The sequence below is a fragment of the Bufo bufo genome, chromosome 6 (genome assembly GCF_905171765.1).
Source record: "Bufo bufo chromosome 6, aBufBuf1.1, whole genome shotgun sequence".
Taxonomy (NCBI): domain Eukaryota; kingdom Metazoa; phylum Chordata; class Amphibia; order Anura; family Bufonidae; genus Bufo; species Bufo bufo.
In genome coordinates, this window is record NC_053394.1 from 438,026,831 (window position 1) to 438,042,261 (window position 15,431).

The window sequence follows — 15,431 nt, forward strand, 5'->3', positions numbered from 1 at the left end:
TGCAGTTATTTCTCCCTTCTATATGTGAGGTCTTTGTCGCAGTTCACACCAGTAATCTCAGCTGTTTCTGTATGAAGATCTCATTTATTGCAGGAAGGTGACGTTCGTTCGCCTGGTGGTCGGGTGATTTCTGGAGAAGGATCTGGACAACATGTCATCATTGATGGAACGTTCTGGAGAAGAATGTCCACCCCTGACTTCATGAAATAAAGCTCAGGGCGCAGGATGATGACCCCCGGGGGTCACGGGTCACGTCCTGACCTGAATCCCGGCTGGACACACCGCTGACTTCTGGGTATGGGGCCCCCCGACTCTCCCCTCGGAGGACCGGCATGTTCCATTGCACGTCCTATCCTTTTGTTCAGCTGTGGGGCCCGCTCCGGGGGGCAGGGGGCCCGACAGGGTTTTTTCCCCTATTCTGAACACAGGTAGAGTGTTTCTGTCTGAGGGAGGCTGAACGCCGCACCTTATGCCATCTGCTCTCGGTGTCATCATCTTTATTAGAAGATGGGGGTTGTTGTCCGCTGCTGTGGGGGGCAGTCGCGGGGTCTTGTTCTCGGCGTCTCCTCCCATCGGCTGCAGGCGACGGCCCATCCTGCTTCACCTGCCAGCGCTTTCCTCTGTGGGTCCGGGGGCCTGTCCCTCAGTCCTGAGCTGCTTTCCGGAATGCGGCCTCCTCTGAGGATGAAGCAAAACAAAATGACAATTACAGATGCCCCCCGAAATCAGAGGGCCCCCATCTGCCTCCAGCCTTCCTCTGCTTTCATGGAGGGTGAGGGCTACCCCACTACACTGACAGTGCCGAGTATGAGATGGTGTGACTGCAGCTCTGGCTGTGACTGGAGTATAAGATAGGATGTGATTGCAGCTCTGTCTGTGACTGGAGTATAAGACAGGATGTGATTGCAGCTCTGTCTGTGACTGGAGTATAAGACAGGATGTGATTGCAGCTCTGGCTGTGACTGGAGTATAAGACAGGATGTGATTGCAGCTCTGTCTGTGACTGGAGTATAAGACAGGATGCGATTGCAGCTCTGTCTGTGACTGGGGTATAAAACAGGATGCGATTGCAGCTCTGGCTGTGACTGGAGTATAAGACAGGATGCGATTGCAGCTCTGGCTGTGACTGGGGTATAAAACAGGATGCGATTGCAGCTCTGGCTGTGACTGGAGTACAAGACATGATGTGCTTGCAGCTCTGGCTGTGACTGGAGATGAAGTGTGCAGCTCTGGCTGTGACTGGAGATGAAGTGTGCAGCTCTGGGTGGGACTGGAGATGATGTGTGCAGCGCTGTTTGGTACCTGCTGTGTCGTGAGCGCTCATTGGTCGGGATGCGACCTCTCGCAGCTCCTGCAGCCACTCTTTCTGCTCCTTGATGTTCTCACAGGTGAAGATGAATTCCCGCTGCGGTGTCCGGATGGTGATTCCCGCCTCCCACTTCTTCCCTCTCATTCCACTTGGCAAATCCCCCGTTACCTGGTACCCGGCCTCGCTGCTCCCAATGAAGACCCCGCCCTGTTCATAAGGGTCCTGCAAACATAGTTATACACAGGTCACATCCCATGGTTCTAGAGCAGTCTGGAGCTGACACACAGATCACATCCCATTGTTCTAGAGCAGTCTGGAGCTGACACACAGGTCACATCTCATGGTTCTAGAGCAGTCTGGAGCTGACACACAGGTCACATCTCATGGTTCTAGAGCAGTCTGGAGCTGACACACAGGTCACATCCCATGGTTCTAGAGCAGTCTGGAGCTGACACACAGGTCACATCCCATGGTTCTAGAGCAGTCTGGAGCTGACACACAGATCACATCCCATTGTTCTAGAGCAGTCTGGAGCTCACACAGGTCACATCTCATGGTTCTAGAGCTGACACACAGGTCACATCTCATGGTTCTAGAGCTGACACACAGGTCACATCTCATGGTTCTAGAGCAGTTGAGATGATACATGCCAGCTCATGGTTCTAGAGCAGTCTGGAGCTGACACACAGGTCACATCCCATGGTCCTAGAGCAGTTAGGAGCTGACACACACACCGGTCACATCTTATGGTTCTAGAGCAGTCTGGAGCCGACACACACAACTCATGGTTCTGGAGCTGACACACGGGTCATATCTCATTGTTCTAGAGCAGTCTGGATACATGCCAGGCACACACACACATGTCACATCTCATGGTTCTAGAGCTGACACATAGGTCAAATTGCATGGTTCTAGAGTAATTAGGAACTGACACATATCACCTCTCATGGTTCTAGAGCACTCAGGAGCCGATATACACAGGTAAAATCTCAGGAGCTAATATGTGCAAGGTCACCTCTCATGGTTCTAGAACAGTAGGTAGTATATACACACACACACACGATATCTCCTGGTTCTAGAGCAGTAGGTCATTTACATACACAATATCTCTTGGTTCTAGAGCAGTAGGTAGTTGATATACACAGGTCACCTCTCATGGTTCTAGAGCAGCAGGTAGTTTCCATACACAAAATCTCCTGGTTCTAGAGCAGTCCAGGACTCACCAGCGGTTTCTTGTAGTACAGCAGCTTCCTCTCCTCGGAGTCCAGGTTGAACCACCGTTTCTTGAAGGGTTCTTTCTGCTGCAGAGGAAGGGGTGAGAGGCGGGTTACCGGGAGCGTAATAACTGATAACCGTGCGGTCCGCTGTGTGACCTCTGACCTGTCGGACACAGCAGAGCCCACAGTACAGAAGATGGGGGGCACTCACAGTGGGTCCGGTCTTCTCCATGTATCCACATTTGGTGTAACTGCGGCTGATCTTCGGTATTAACTAGAAAACAGAACGCAGGGTCACATGACAGTAATGGGGGGGGTTGATGTGTCCGATCCCTGAACACTTTGGACAACACTAAGACGCCTCAAATCTTCAGATGGGGAGTATGAGGCGCCCACCGAGACCGCCCGTGCCCTCTGCGCTGCACATATTCTCATCCTCCTCGTCATGTGCCATGTGTAATGTCAGGCCCCACTGTGTGCCATGTGTAATGCCAGGTCCCACTGTGTGCCACGTGTAATGTCAGGCCTTGTCATGTACCACGTGTAATGTCAGGCCTTGTCATGTACCACGTGTAATGTCAGGCATCGTCATGTGCCATGTGTAATGTCAGGCCCCACTGTGTGCCACGTGTAATGTCAGGCATTATCATGTGTAATATCAGGCCCCACTGTGTGCCACGTGGAATGTCAGGCCCCACTGTGTGCCACGTGTAATGTCAGGCATCATCATGTGCCATGTGTAATGTCAGGCCCCACCGTATGCCACGTGTAATGTCAGGCCTTGTCATGTACCACGTGTAATGTCAGGCCTAGTCATGTACCACGTGTAATGTCAGGCATCATCATGTGCCATGTGTAATGTCAGGCATCATCATGTGCCATGTGTAATGTCAGGCATTATCATGTGCCATGTGTAATGTCAGGCCCCACTGTGGGCCACGTGTAATGTCAGGCATCATCATGTGTAATGTCAGGCCCCACCGTGTGCCACGTGTAAGGCCAGGCCTCCTCATGTTCCAAGTGTAGGGCCAGGCCTCGTCATGTTCCACGTGTAAGGTCAGGCCTCGTCATGTTCCACGTGTAAGGTCAGGCCTCGTCATGTTCCACGTGTAAGGTCAGGCCTCGTCATGTTCCACGTGTAAGGTCAGGCCTCATCATGTTCCACGTGTAATTTCAAAACTCGTCATGTTCCACGTGTAATGTCAGGCCTCCATGTTCCACGTGTAAGGTCAGGCCTCGTCATGTTCCACGTATAATGTCAAGCCTCGTCATGTTCCACATGTAATGTCAAGCCTCGTCATGTTCCACGTGTAATGTCAAGCCTCGTCATGTTCCACGTGTAATGTCAAGCCTCGTCATGTTCCACGTGTAATGTCAAGCCTCGTCATGTTCCACGTGTAATGTCAGGCCTCGTCATGTTCCACGTGTAATGTCAGGCCTCGTCATGTTCCACGTGTAATGTCAGGCCTCGTCATGTTCCACGTGTACTGTCAGGCCTCGTCATGTGCCACGTGTACTGTCAGGCCTCGTCATGTGCCACGTGTAATGTCAGGCCTCGTCATGTGCCACGTGTAAGGTCAGGCCTCGTCATGTGCCACATGTAAGGTCAGGCCTCGTCATGTGCCACGTGTACTGTCAGGCCTCGTCATGTGCCACGTGTACTGTCAGGCCTCGTCATGTTCCACGTGTAATGTCAAGCCTCGTCATGTTCCACGTGTAAGGTCAGGCCTCGTCATGTGCCACGTGTACTGTCAGGCCTCGTCATGTGCCACGTGTACTGTCAGGCCTCGTCATGTGCCACGTGTACTGTCAGGCCTCGTCATGTGCCACGTGTACTGTCAGGCCTCGTCATGTGCCACGTGTACTGTTAGGCCTCGTCATGTGCCACGTGTACTGTTAGGCCTCGTCATGTGCCACGTGTACTGTCAGGCCTCGTCATGTGCCACGTGTACTGTCAGGCCTCGTCATGTGCCAGGGCCGAGTCTCCTAGGAGCAGTTAATAAAGAAGCTTTCAGTAATTTGCTTCCCCCTCAGTCCTCGGGGACTCCCCGACACTTCCCAGCACCCTCTGCTGCAAGGAGCACCCGCTTCTTCCCTCCGGAGTTGTGAGGAATGTGGTCGGGCCGGTTCACCAGCAGATGATCCTCGCTGACGGTGACAGCGCCGAGGGGTCGCACATACCATTCTCCCCAGCGCTGGACGACAGGAGCAGAACAATACACAACACAAACGCCACAAGCGAGGGGATGGGGGGGGGGGGGCCACCGGCAAACAGACGCATCCCTCTCACCTCCTGCTCCGGAACATCTGGAAATGCCTTCTTCAGGTAGCGGAAGCGTGCTGAGCGGAGGACATTATACCAGGTGACAATCTCCTGCCATCACAAGACAAGCATTAGAAGACATGAAGTGGTGAGGGGCGAGCGGGGGAGGGATCGGCACTCACCGCCCCGTCCTTGTGATACACGTATACACTTCTGGTCCGCCCGCCGTGCACACACGTGATCTCCAGCCCATGCTCAAGCTTCATCTTCTCACATTGGAACATGGCATTCAGACTCTTAATAGCAAACGTCCCCTTTGGTCCAAAACGCTGAGGAAGAGAAAACAGGAGCTGACGCCCCAAAATACCAGACTACACACCCCAAGATTCAGGCATGACGTGTCCCCCTGGTCCATCCTCACTGGCACCCCTGATCTCACATCTTGACACTGAACTTTTCAGCACCTAGCTCCAATTTGTGACATGTGGGAGGGGCATAACAGCCAGGCTGAAAGCAACATGAAACCTCAGACACCAGGTGTGGGATGATCGTGCGATGCCTTCTGTTCATCGATGTGTCAGTTACCACCACTTCTCACAAACAGAGGACAGAATCCTCCAGCTGAGAGGCCTCGGTTTATCACTCCGGCAGATCACTGCTCTCCTAGGCCAAGATGTCAGCACTGGTCTAGGGCGGAAAACAGCGTCTACACAAACCATCAGAAGGCACCTGCAGGAAATTAGGTCACATGCCAGGCGTCCAGCTACCAGTTCCACTGACCTCACAAAGCCGCTCTCAAAGCCTATCATGGAGGCTGGAGTGGAGGTCCCACTTTTGTCTCGGTTGTAATGATGACAGGAGATTGGTCTGAAGATCATGTGTGCAACGTCATGAAGAGGTCCTTACCAAGGAAACGTCACACCAGTTCTACTCTCAGAATTATGGTGTGGGGTGGCATAATGTACGGTAGCCGGACCCCTCAGCTCGGCGTCACATTGATCTGGTCATAGAAGCAGTCGGCCGGCCATTAACCCAAAGTGTTCCAGGAGGAGGAATAAGGGAGCAGGTCACCTCCTACAGCATCCCTAATTCTGACCCTGACTCCTAACCGTATTAGCCAACCCAGATGGTAGGAGGGCTCATACTCTGGAACCTCGGGGCCCTACTAACCCTTAGGAAATCCCTGGACTAGGAGCAGGGTAAAGACGACCTGTTCCTCCAAAACACGGACGAACAGGAGTCTCCACCGGCCAAGCTGAAAAGAAACCGAATACAGCATATGGAATTGGCAGGTAAGCGACAAATACAACACACTTACCTGCCACAGGCACACCGACTGGAACTCGTGCACAAGTGCTGATGTCCACACACATAAAGGACACAGCACATACAACAACCACACAGGTAACCAGAACACACATAGCTGCGTACGGACAATTGGTGCCCCCTCCGGGGAACCAGAGACCCTCTTCCGGAGAATACAACGTTAGACAGGGGAATGTCTAGCAAACATGCTGGACACCAAACACCACCAGACATGTAACACCAAACTAGACATACAAACACCCAGAACATAATCCATTCCAGACAAATAGGGATAGGAAGAGAAGGAGACACTGGGATGACATTGATGACAACTAGGATGGCCCCTTAGATGACAAAGAGCTAGGAGCAAGCTCCTACTCCAACAAAGGCAAGCATCCAACTCATCTCAGTCTCAAAGCAAGGATATATAAAGAGACCACACACAGCTCACCCACGCACACAACTTAACCCCGAGCCCACCAGAAGGGTAGGGAAAGCGCACACATGCAACAATAACACATTGCAGGAGGAAACAGCATGCATGGCAACCGTGTCACGGCACACACAACATAGGCCGTGACACAGACCTTCCATCTGGCTTAGACCTTTCCACTGACTGTGTTGGGAGCCGTTTTTACTGAACTTGGTCTTGGGTCCATCACTTTGGGCAGTAAAACCCTCCAGATCAGTACAGTTCCTTCTTATTCGCTTGAACCCTGGCTGAAGGGTAAATTCTTCTTCCATTTCTTGTAATGTGAACTCCAGTAGTCTAGGTAGCTGTTTCCATCAACCTTCTTAAAAAATGTTCTCATCTTCATCTCAGATTAGTTGTGAAAACGGATCAAGTCCAGGAAATGGATGGATGCATGGGAATGATAGGCCACAATCGTTATTGAAGTGGGACACAAATTGTGATGCATCTTGTGCAGTGCCGTTCCAAATCAGTAGAAGGTCATCTATATAGCGCTTCTAGACGATGATCTTCTCTCACCATGGGTAGTTTTCATAGATGTTATTGTTCTCAAAGAGGCCCGTAAACAGGTGTGTGAAGCAAGGCACGAAACACGTTCCCATTGCGGTCCCTTTCTTTTTTCTATCTAGCCTCCTTCGAACGCGAAACGGATGGCTTTGGTGACCTGAACACCTGTTGATGGAAACAGCTACCTAGACTACCAGAGTTCGCATTACTAGAAATTGAAAAAGAATATACCCTTTAGCCAGGGCTCAAGCGAATAAGAAGTACTGTACTGATCTGGAGGATTTTACAGCCCAAAGTGATGGACCCAAAACCAGGTTCAGTAACGACGACTCCCGACACAGTCAGTGGAAAGGTCTAAGCTAGATGGAAGGTCTGACTCAATGAGTCTGTTTTCTACCCACCTATAAAGCTCCTTTTCTCATCTGCTGGTCGTCCCCTACGTCGGCCCCAGCTGAGTTGGGCTGAAACCACTGAGTACACCTCCCCTACTCACCCTTCTATTCTTCAGATTCTATTCTCTGGGGGTTTGGCAACTTTGCCTGGGGGATTCCATCCAAACGTATTGGCACTGGCTGCAGCGACCTCATCATCCTCATCATCTCCACCCACGAACCCTACATCTCAAACGCGCTCACCACTTAAATTCAGGTGAGTGCATGCACATCGCTCCAGGGATTGAGAAGCCACTAACCATACGAATGCCTTCTCTCTCTCACCATTAGAAATGCATGTTACTGTGGCGACAGAGACCGGTGGTTGTCCTGGGAGATAAGCGGCGCCGGTAACACACTCACTTTCTCTTTAGTGTAATACTTCAGCAAGCCCTCGCTCTCGGAGAAGATGAACAGTCTCTTTAAAAACTGTCCATTGTCTCGCCCTTTCTTCCACAGGAAGCCTTCTTTATAGTCTGTCGGACACAATATGGAGGGCATGTTACCGTTGTGCACACACAGGAGACGCGGGGTACTCTAACACTAAAAGGTGGCTGTAACAATAAAAGGCACTTACCGACTGCGTACGGGGACTTTTTATTGGATATGAACTCTCGCCGCTCGTATTTTGCTCGGATCCATTGTTCCCTCAACACCCTAAAGGGAGAAAACAACAATGGTCACCATAATAGCTCGATCCCATGAGCAGGATAAAGTGGTCGGGGAGGGGGGGAATCCGGGGAGGGGGACGGGGGGTGTCCAGTGAGGGAGGGGGGGAATCCAGTGAGGGGAGGGGCAGCCAGTGAGGGAGGGGGGGAATCCAGTGAGGGGGGAAACAGCCAGTGCAATGTTTCAGGGACCTTCAGTAACTTCCACTGTCGCCCAACGCTTGTTGTGATCTCTATGGACAATATCTCCTGCACCAGTACACGTCACACAAGATCACATACGTGTGCTACACACACCTGCAGTCCTTTTCAGTAGGTTTGTAATAAAATGGAGGCACAAAGGCTTCATATTCATCTCTGGCCTTCTTATTCCCGTGACATCGCATGAACTGAGGGCAAAAAACACACAAAAAATAAAGAATGCAATTAAATAACAGAACATGGAATATACAGGAGTGTATAGAGTATGACAGGAGGATATAGAGGAGCGGTCCAGTATATAACAGTACATGGAGTATACAGGAGTGTATATAGTATGACAGGAGGATATAGAGGAGGGGTCCAGTATATAACAGTACATGGAGTATACAGGAGTGTATATAGTATGACAGGAGGATATAGAGGAGGGGTCCAGTATATAACAGTACATGGAATATACAGGAGTGTATAGAGTATGACAGGAGGATATAGAGGAGGGGTCCAGTATATAACAGTACATGGAGTATACAGGAGTGTATACAGTATGACAGGAGGATATAGAGGAGGGGTCCAGTATATAACAGTACATGGAGTATACAGGAGTGTATAGAGTATGACAGGAGGATATAGAGGAGAGGTCCAGTATATAACAGTACATGGAATATACAGGAGTGTATATAGTATGACAGGAGGATATAGAGGAGGGGTCCAGTATATAACAGTACATGGAGTATACAGGAGTGTATAGAGTATGACAGGAGGATATAGAGGAGGGGTCCAGTATATAACAGTACATGGAATATACAGGAGTGTATATAGTATGACAGGAGGATATAGAGGAGGGGTCCAGTATATAACAGTACATGGAGTATACAGGCGTATATATAGTATGACAGGAGGATATAGAGGAAGGGTCCAGTATATAACAGTACATGGAGTGTATATAGTATGACAGGAGGATATAGAGGAAGGGGTCCAGTATATAACAGTACATGGAGTATACAGGAGTGTATATAGTATGACAGGAGGATATAGAGGAGGGGTCCAGTATATAACAGTACATGGAGTGTATATAGTATGACAGGAGGATATAGAGGAGGGGTCCAGTATATAACAGTACATGGAGTATACAGGAGTGTATATAGTATGACAGGAGGATATAGAGGAAGGGTCCAGTATATAACAGTACATGGAGTATACAGGAGTGTATACAGTATGACAGGAGGATATAGAGGAGGGGTCCAGTATATAACAGTACATGGAGTATACAGGAGTGTATACAGTATGACAGGAGGATATAGAGGAGGGGTCCAGTATATAACAGTACATGGAGTGTATATAGTATGACAGTAGGATATAGAGGAAGGGTCCAGTATATAACAGTACATGGAGTGTATACAGTATGACAGGAGGATATAGAGGAGGGGTCCAGTATATAACAGTACATGGAGTATACAGGAGTGTATATAGTATGACAGGAGGATATAGAGGAGGGGTCCAGTATATAACAGTACATGGAATATACAGGAGTGTATATAGTATGACAGGAGGATATAGAGGAGGGGTCCATTATATAACAGTACATGGAGTGTATATAGTATGACAGTAGGATATAGAGGAAGGGTCCAGTATATAACAGTACATGGAGTATACAGGAGTGTATATAGTATGACAGGAGGATATAGAGGAGGGGTCCAGTATATAACAGTACATGGAGTATACAGGAGTGTATATAGTATGACAGGAGGATATAGAGGAGGGGTCCAGTATATAACAGTATATGGAGTATACAGGAGTGTATATAGTATGACAGGAGGATATAGAGGAAGGGTCCAGTATATAACAGTACATGGAGTATACAGGAGTGTATATGGTATGACAGGAGGATATAGAGGAGGGGTCCAGTATATAACAGTACATGGAGTGTATATAGTATGACAGGAGGATATAGAGGAGGGGTCCAGTATATAACAGTACATGGAGTATACAGGAGTGTATAGAGTATACAGGAGGATATAGAGGAGGGGTCCAGTATATAACAGTACATGGAGTATACAGGAGTGTATATGGTATGACAGGAGGATATAGAGGAAGGGTCCAGTATATAACAGTACATGGAGTATACAGGAGTGTATATAGTATGACAGGAGGATATAGAGGAGGGGTCCAGTATATAACAGTACATGGAGTATACAGGAGTGTATACAGTATGACAGGAGGATATAGAGGAAGGGTCCAGTATATAACAGTACATGGAGTATACAGGAGTGTATATAGTATGACAGGAGGATATAGAGGAGGGGTCCAGTATATAACAGTACATGGAGTATACAGGAGTGTATATAGTATGACAGGAGGATATAGAGGAGGGGTCCAGTATATAACAGTACATGGAGTATACAGGAGTGTATAGAGTATGACAGGAGGATATAGAGGAGGGTCCAGTATATAACAGTACATGGAGTATACAGGAGTGTATATAGTATGACAGGAGGATATAGAGGAGGGGTCCAGTATATAACAGTACATGGAGTATACAGGAGTGTATATAGTATGACAGGAGGATATAGAGGAGGGGTCCAGTATATAACAGTACATGGAGTGTATATAGTATGACAGGAGGATATAGAGGAGGGGTCCAGTATATAACAGTACATGGAGTATACAGGAGTGTATATAGTATGACAGGAGGATATAGAGGAGGGGTCCAGTATATAACAGTACATGGAGTATACAGGAGTGTATATAGTATGACAGGAGGATATAGAGGAGGGGTCCAGTATATAACAGTACATGGAGTATACAGGAGTGTATATAGTATGACAGGAGGATATAGAGGAGGGGTCCAGTATATAACAGTACATGGAGTATACAGGAGTGTATATAGTATGACAGGAGGATATAGAGGAGGGGTCCAGTATATAACAGTACATGGAGTATACAGGAGTGTATATAGTATGACAGGAGGATATAGAGGAGGGGTCCAGTATATAACAGTACATGGAGTATACAGGAGTGTATATAGTATGACAGGAGGATATAGAGGAGGGGTCCAGTATATAACAGTACATGGAGTATACAGGAGTGTATATAGTATGACAGGAGGATATAGAGGAGGGGTCCAGTATATAAGAAGTATACAGGAGTGTATATAGTATGACAGGAGGATATAGAGGAGGGGTCCAGTATATAACAGTACATGGAGTATACAGGAGTGTATATAGTATGACAGGAGGATATAGAGGAGGGGTCCAGTATATAACAGTACATGGAGTATACAGGAGTGTATATAGTATGACAGGAGGATATAGAGGAGGGTCCAGTATATAACAGTACATGGAGTATACAGGAGTGTATATAGTATGACAGGAGGATATAGAGGAGGGGTCCAGTATATAACAGTACATGGAATATACAGGAGTGTATATAGTATGACAGGAGGATATAGAGGAGGGGTCCAGTATATAACAGTACATGGAGTATACAGGAGTGTATAGAGTATGACAGGAGGATATAGAGGAAGGGGTCCAGTATATAACAGTACATGGAGTATATAGTATGACAGGAGGATATAGAGAAGGGTCCAGTATATAACAGTACATGGAGTATACAGGAGTGTATATAGTATGACAGGAGGATATAGAGGAGGGGTCCAGTATATAACAGTACATGGAGTATACAGGAGTGTATATAGTATGACAGGAGGATATAGAGGAGGGGTCCAGTATATAACAGTACATGGAGTATACAGGAGTGTATATAGTATGACAGGAGGATATAGAGGAGGGGTCCAGTATATAACAGTACATGGAGTATACAGGAGTGTATAGAGTATGACAGGAGGATATAGAGGAGGGGTCCAGTATATAACAGTACATGGAGTATACAGGAGTGTATATAGTATGACAGGAGGATATAGAGGAGGGGTCCAGTATATAACAGTACATGGAGTGTATATAGTATGACAGGAGGATATAGAGGAGGGGTCCAGTATATAACAGTACATGGAGTATACAGGAGTGTATAGAGTATGACAGGAGGATATAGAGGAGGGGTCCAGTATATAACAGTACATGGAGTGTATATAGTATGACAGGAGGATATAGAGGAGGGGTCCAGTATATAACAGTACATGGAATATACAGGAGTGTATATAGTATGACAGGAGGATATAGAGGAGGGGTCCAGTATATAACAGTACATGGAGTATACAGGAGTGTATATAGTATGACAGGAGGATATAGAGGAGGGGTCCAGTATATAACAGTACATGGAGTGTATATAGTATGACAGGAGGATATAGAGGAGGGGTCCAGTATATAACAGTACATGGAGTATACAGGAGTGTATATAGTATGACAGGAGGATATAGAGGAGGGGTCCAGTATATAACAGTACATGGAGTATACAGGAGTGTATATAGTATGACAGGAGGATATAGAGGAGGGTCCAGTATATAACAGTACATGGAGTATACAGGAGTGTATATAGTATGACAGGAGGATATAGAGGAGGGGTCCAGTATATAACAGTACATGGAGTATACAGGAGTGTATACAGTATGACAGGAGGATATAGAGGAGGGGTCCAGTATATAACAGTACATGGAGTATACAGGAGTGTATAGAGTATAACAGGAGGATATAGAGGAGGGGTCCAGTATATAACAGTACATGGAGTATACAGGAGTGTATATGGTATGACAGGAGGATATAGAGGAAGGGTCCAGTATATAACAGTACATGGAGTATACAGGAGTGTATATAGTATGACAGGAGGATATAGAGGAGGGGTCCAGTATATAACAGTACATGGAGTATACAGGAGTGTATACAGTATGACAGGAGGATATAGAGGAAGGGTCCAGTATATAACAGTACATGGAGTATACAGGAGTGTATATAGTATGACAGGAGGATATAGAGGAGGGGTCCAGTATATAACAGTACATGGAGTATACAGGAGTGTATAGAGTATGACAGGAGGATATAGAGGAAGGGTCCAGTATATAACAGTACATGGAGTATAAAGGAGTGTATATAGTATGACAGGAGGATATAGAGGAAGGGTCCAGTATATAACAGTACATGGAGTATACAGGAGTGTATATAGTATGACAGGAGGATATAGAGGAGGGGTCCAGTATATAACAGTACATGGAGTGTATAGAGTATGACAGGAGGATATAGGGGAAGGGTCCAGTATATAACAGTACATGGAGTATACAGGAGTGTATATAGTATGACAGGAGGATATAGAGGAGGGGTCCAGTATATAACAGTACATGGAGTATACAGGAGTGTATATAGTATGACAGGAGGATATAGAGGAGGTGTCCAGTATATAACAGTACATGGAGTATACAGGAGTGTATATAGTATGACAGGAGGATATAGAGGAGGGGTCCAGTATATAACAGTACATGGAATATACAGGAGTGTATAGAGTATGACAGGAGGATATAGAGGAGGGGTCCAGTATATAACAGTATATGGAGTATACAGGAGTGTATATAGTATGACAGGAGGATATAGAGGAGGGGTCCAGTATATAACAGTACATGGAGTATACAGGAGTGTATAGAGTATGACAGGAGGATATAGAGGAGGGGTCCAGTATATAACAGTACATGGAGTGTATATAGTATGACAGGAGGATATAGAGGAGGGGTCCAGTATATAACAGTACATGGAGTATACAGGAGTGTATATAGTATGACAGGAGGATATAGAGGAGGGGTCCAGTATATAACAGTACATGGAGTATACAGGAGTGTATATAGTATGACAGGAGGATATAGAGGAGGGTCCAGTATATAACAGTACATGGAGTATACAGGAGTGTATATAGTATGACAGGAGGATATAGAGGAGGGGTCCAGTATATAACAGTACATGGAGTATACAGGAGTGTATATAGTATGACAGGAGGATATAGAGGAGGGGTCCAGTATATAACAGTACATGGAGTATACAGGAGTGTATAGAGTATGACAGGAGGATATAGAGGAGGGGTCCAGTATATAACAGTACATGGAGTATACAGGAGTGTATATGGTATGACAGGAGGATATAGAGGAGGGGTCCAGTATATAACAGTACATGGAGTATACAGGAGTGTATATAGTATGACAGGAGGATATAGAGGAGGGGTCCAGTATATAACAGTACATGGAGTATACAGGAGTGTATACAGTATGACAGGAGGATATAGAGGAAGGGTCCAGTATATAACAGTACATGGAGTATACAGGAGTGTATATAGTATGACAGGAGGATATAGAGGAGGGGTCCAGTATATAACAGTACATGGAGTATACAGGAGTGTATAGAGTATGACAGGAGGATATAGAGGAAGGGTCCAGTATATAACAGTACATGGAGTATACAGGAGTGTATATAGTATGACAGGAGGATATAGAGGAGGGGTCCAGTATATAACAGTACATGGAGTGTATAGAGTATGACAGGAGGATATAGAGGAAGGGTCCAGTATATAACAGTACATGGAGTATACAGGAGTGTATATAGTATGACAGGAGGATATAGAGGAGGGGTCCAGTATATAACAGTACATGGAATATACAGGAGTGTATAGAGTATGACAGGAGGATATAGAGGAAGGGTCCAGTATATAACAGTACATGGAGTATACAGGAGTGTATATAGTATGACAGGAGGATATAGAGGAGGGGTCCAGTATATAACAGTACATGGAGTATACAGGAGTGTATAGAGTATGACAGGAGGATATAGAGGAGGGGTCCAGTATATAACAGTACATGGAGTGTATATAGTATGACAGGAGGATATAGAGGAGGGGTCCAGTATATAACAGTACATGGAGTATACAGGAGTGTATACAGTATGACAGGAGGATATAGAGGAGGGGTCCAGTATATAACAGTACATGGAGTGTATATAGTATGACAGGAGGATATAGAGAAGGGTCCAGTATATAACAGTACATGGAGTATACAGGAGTGTATATAGTATGACAGGAGGATATAGAGGAGGGGTCCAGTATATAACAGTACATGGAATATACAGGAGTGTATATAG

The 15,431-nt window shown here is 46.6% G+C and overlaps 1 protein-coding gene across 2 annotated transcripts in view; it reads right to left on the reverse strand.

Moving 5' to 3' along the window:
- Positions 1-409: 409 nt before the first annotated feature.
- ADAP2 (ArfGAP with dual PH domains 2) overlaps positions 410-15,431 on the reverse strand; it is a 71,273-nt gene continuing 56,251 nt past the window's right edge. Inside the window, exons 3-11 of one of the 2 annotated variants that reach the window (XM_040437328.1) lie at positions 8,470-8,561; positions 8,082-8,161; positions 7,868-7,980; positions 4,972-5,118; positions 4,817-4,900; positions 2,738-2,800; positions 2,533-2,607; positions 1,303-1,531; positions 410-678 (exon numbers count right to left, since the gene is read on the reverse strand). In XM_040437328.1, the coding sequence (XP_040293262.1) occupies positions 644-678; positions 1,303-1,531; positions 2,533-2,607; positions 2,738-2,800; positions 4,817-4,900; positions 4,972-5,118; positions 7,868-7,980; positions 8,082-8,161; positions 8,470-8,561 (918 nt within the window). In that variant the 3' untranslated portion in view covers positions 410-643. Of the gene's footprint in view, positions 679-1,302; positions 1,532-2,532; positions 2,611-2,737; positions 2,801-4,816; positions 4,901-4,971; positions 5,119-7,867; positions 7,981-8,081; positions 8,162-8,469; positions 8,562-15,431 lie in introns of both variants that reach the window. The other variant, XM_040437327.1, reaches the window with a different exon arrangement.